This window comes from Chiloscyllium plagiosum, chromosome 16 (assembly GCF_004010195.1).
Source record: "Chiloscyllium plagiosum isolate BGI_BamShark_2017 chromosome 16, ASM401019v2, whole genome shotgun sequence".
NCBI classification, from domain to species: Eukaryota; Metazoa; Chordata; class Chondrichthyes; order Orectolobiformes; family Hemiscylliidae; genus Chiloscyllium; species Chiloscyllium plagiosum.
In genome coordinates, this window is record NC_057725.1 from 9,663,838 (window position 1) to 9,667,692 (window position 3,855).

At 41.1% G+C, this 3,855-nt stretch overlaps 1 protein-coding gene across 1 annotated transcript in view; it reads left to right on the forward strand.

Annotated features, from left to right (window-relative positions):
• Positions 1 to 3,855, forward strand: part of ano3 (anoctamin 3) — a 559,677-nt gene that overhangs the window by 376,369 nt on the left and 179,453 nt on the right. Inside the window, exons 9-10 of the mRNA XM_043705429.1 lie at positions 1,486 to 1,617; positions 1,883 to 1,989. Of these exons, the coding sequence (XP_043561364.1) occupies positions 1,486 to 1,617; positions 1,883 to 1,989 (239 nt within the window). The remainder of the gene's footprint in view (positions 1 to 1,485; positions 1,618 to 1,882; positions 1,990 to 3,855) is intronic.

Genomic DNA, 3,855 nt, shown 5'->3' on the forward strand with positions numbered 1-3,855 from the left:
AACCTCAGCCCAAACTACCTCAGGTGGCAAGTCCTCATCCATCGTCCTTTCCACCTCTGTAATACTATCTTTGACAAGCAATGTCATACCTCCCCCTCTTTTACCCCCACCTCTGTCCCTACTAAAACATTTAAATCCTGGAACCCGCAACTGCCAATCCTGTCCCTGTTCTAGCCATGTCTCCGTAATAGCCACAACATCGAAGTCCCAGGTACCTACCCACGCTGCAAGTTCACCTACCTTATTTCGTATACTTCTTGCATTGAAGTATACACACTTCAAGCCACTTTCCTGTTTACAGACACCCTCCTTGGAAATTGGTGCCATGTTCCTAACCTCCCTACACTCCAGGCTCTGCACCCTGAAGCTACAATCTGGGTTTCCATGCCCCTGCAGAGTTAGTTTAAACCCCGCCCAAGAGCACTAGCAAACCTCCCCCCAAGGATACTGGTGCCCCTCAGTTTCAGGTGTAGACCATCCTGTTTATAGGGGTCCCACCGTCCCCAGAAAGAACCCCAGTTATCCAAAAACTGGACTCCCTCCCTCCTGCACCATCCCTGTCGCCACGCATTTAAGTGTTCTCTTTCCCTATTCCTCGAATCTCTATCACGTGGCACGGGTAACAAACCAGAGACAACAACTCTGTTCGTTCTAACTCTGAGCTTCCAACCTAGCTCCCTGAAAGCCTGTCTAACATCCTCGGCACTCCTCCTACCTATGTCATTGGTGCCAATATTGAATAGTATGCTGTATAAAAACTATCAAGTGATGATTTCTCACAAGACCTGGATTAATCATGTGATTAACAAACTGGTTTATCTCAATGCATACAGAAATTCCAATAAAACTGCTAGAAAAATATTTCTGGCATTTGCTAATCAATTATTTCATGCAGTCATGTAATTCACACAAAAGTAGACATTTTAATCAATTATTTTGGAATAAATAATCATTAGTTTTGGCAAAATCCAAATGTAACTGTGTCAGCAATACTTCAAGACAAACTTAATAAGATGACACATCCAATAAATATTTAACACATTTTGCTTGGATTGATTGTGACTGTAAACACAATCTCTATTCTGGTATGCAGTGAGAATAAAAGTTCTGGTCTGCAGAACTTTATGGATTTAACATCATATAAATGAGTAGATACTGATGCAGAATGCTGGAGAAACTCAGCAGGTCTGACAACATCGGTGGAGAGAGAAACAGAGTTAATGTTTTGAGCCCGGTATGACTTCCTCGAAACGTTACCTCTCTCCACCCGACACTGCCAGATCAGCATCCTCTGTATTTGATTCAGATTCCCAGCAAATCTGCGATATTTTAACTTGTAAATGTGAACTGATGCTGGGTTCACATACAGCTCTTGGAAGTATGGACTGAATGGGTTAGTAAACTATTGAAATTTAGTTTGAATATTCTAGAATTATTTAAGTGTATTTAATTTTAAATATCAGTAGTTTGGCGTTTTTCTATTAGTGTTCAGAGGAATCTACGACAGCTGAAGAGCTGGTTGCCGAGAAATCCAATGCAACTCGATAAAGAAGCTCTACCAGATCTCGAAGAGACAGATTGCTACACTGCACCATTCAGTAGAGCACGCATGCACCAGTAAGTATGTCTCATACACATCTGTATGTTACATAAGTGGAATTTCAAAACAAATTTATACTATTAATTTGCATTAATGGTGTAGACTTTGCAGAAGTCTGAGAAGTTAGGACAGTGTATATAAACTTGTATCTCTCACTTGCTCTTTTATGTTTTAGGTTAAGCCTTTTGACTATTCTAGTATGTTATGTTCTTCGACTAATGCACGAAATTTAAATGTGGACTTTTACATTCTCTTTTCTTTCTTCATTAAAACATTTTTCAGCTTCACCATTAACAACAAAGACACGTTTTTCAGTAATTCAACAAGAAGCAGAATCGTACATCACATGTTACAAAGGACTAAGTATGAAGATGGAAAATCCAAAATGGGTAAAGAGTTAATTAAATCATTATATTTCAACTGCAGAGCAGCTATTGTTTCACTATGAACAACCTGCAGATCACTAAAATTGGTGCCCCGTATTTGCATTCCCACATAAGGTGTGTTACTTCAATGCCTTGGGAGACCAGTGAAAATCAAAGGGAGGTAATTTTGCCAGGTTTGGACTAAAAGGTCTGTCTAATAACCCCTCCTGGTCTCCATTGAGTTAAGCTGGTAAAAAAAATGTAGATTTGTGGATCAGCAATAATTGTGTTAGGTCTTGTGAATTTTTATTTACTCGTGAGATGTGGATATCTCTGATTGGGCCAACATTTATTGCTCATCCTTAGTTGTCCTTAAGAAGGTGGTGGTGAGCTGCCTTCTTGAACCATTGCAGTTTGTGTGGTGTAGAAAGACCCATAGTGCTATTCGTGAGGGAGTTCCAGGATTTCAACCCAGTGACACTCAAGGAACAGGAATTTTCAAGTCAGGGTGTTGAGTGACTTCGATGGGAGCTCGCAGGTGGTGGCATTCCCATGTACCTGCTTCACTCATACTTCTAAATGAGTGGGGGTGGTGCCAATCAAGTGGGCTACATTCTAAAACTTTGTAACTGTGCTGTACTGTGGTCAACATATTGAAGAGACTAGGAATTAATTGTAGTTTAGTATAAAACATCTGGTTGTCTTACATGTGAATTGAATAGATCAAGTGCTTGTCGCAGTGTAAAATTTCATTTGTAACAGAGCCAATGCTATAATCACATAAAAGAATTGTAAGTGTCCTATGTGTAAAATGACTGACCGATAGAGTTATTTATACAGTGCTGAAGGGTCTAAGAGCCTGGGCTCTGGATGGTTCAGGCTGGAGAAATCCCGACGAAATAAATGTCAGGACTCTGGATTCTTACCGCAAGTATTGGGTTGAGTAACATTTTCATAAGAGAAAGTCTGTAGGACAGAGCATGTCTTTTCCTGCTCAGTCTCTTGGCAAACATAGTGAACATGCAGGAACAAACAGCAGAAACATAGCCCATGCTGCTGCATGATCCTTCAAGTATTAAACATTGAGACCAATAAACGTGTAAGTGAAGGCTAATCAGTGATCTGGACATTCTGAGAAATAACAAAAAGAGTCAGATAGCCATCCTTCATTTTTTAAATTGATTTTAGCATGGGCTCTGCTTTTCTATCACCAAACCTGTGAACTTAAGCATGGCCATTTCTTTCCATTTAAGTTGGTTTCCATATTTATAGGAGAAAGTGAGGACTGCAGATGCTGGAGATCAGAGCTGAAAATGTGTTGCTGGAAAAGCGCAGCAGGTCAGGCAGCATCCAAGGAACAGGAGAATTGACGTTCGGGCATGATTCCTGAAGAAGGGCTTTTGCCCAAAACATCGATTCTCCTGTTCCTTGGATGCTGCCTGACCTGCTGCGCTTTTCCAGCAACACATTTTCAGCTTCCATATTTATACTAAGGGGTCAAGTATTTCTGGTAATAGAAATGGTATGTTGCTCTGACATTTCAGAAAGAATCCATTGTACAAAGTATAATGAACAGCAGCTAGTTAATGCACAGGCCGTTGGGAACATTCCCAGGGATGCTAGTGCGGCTGCACTTGGAATATTGTATTCAGCTCTGGTCACCCCATTACAGGAAGGATGTGGAAGCATTGAAAAAGGTGCAGAGGAGATTTAACAGGATGTTGCCTGGTCTGGAGGGAAGCTGTTATGAGGAAAGGCTGAGAAACCTTGGTCTGTTCTCATTGGCAAGAAGAAGGCTAAGAGGGGATTTGATAGAGCTGAAAAATGTGTTGCTGGAAAAGCTCAGCAGGTCAGGCAGCATCCAAGGAGCAGGAGAATCGACGTTTCGGG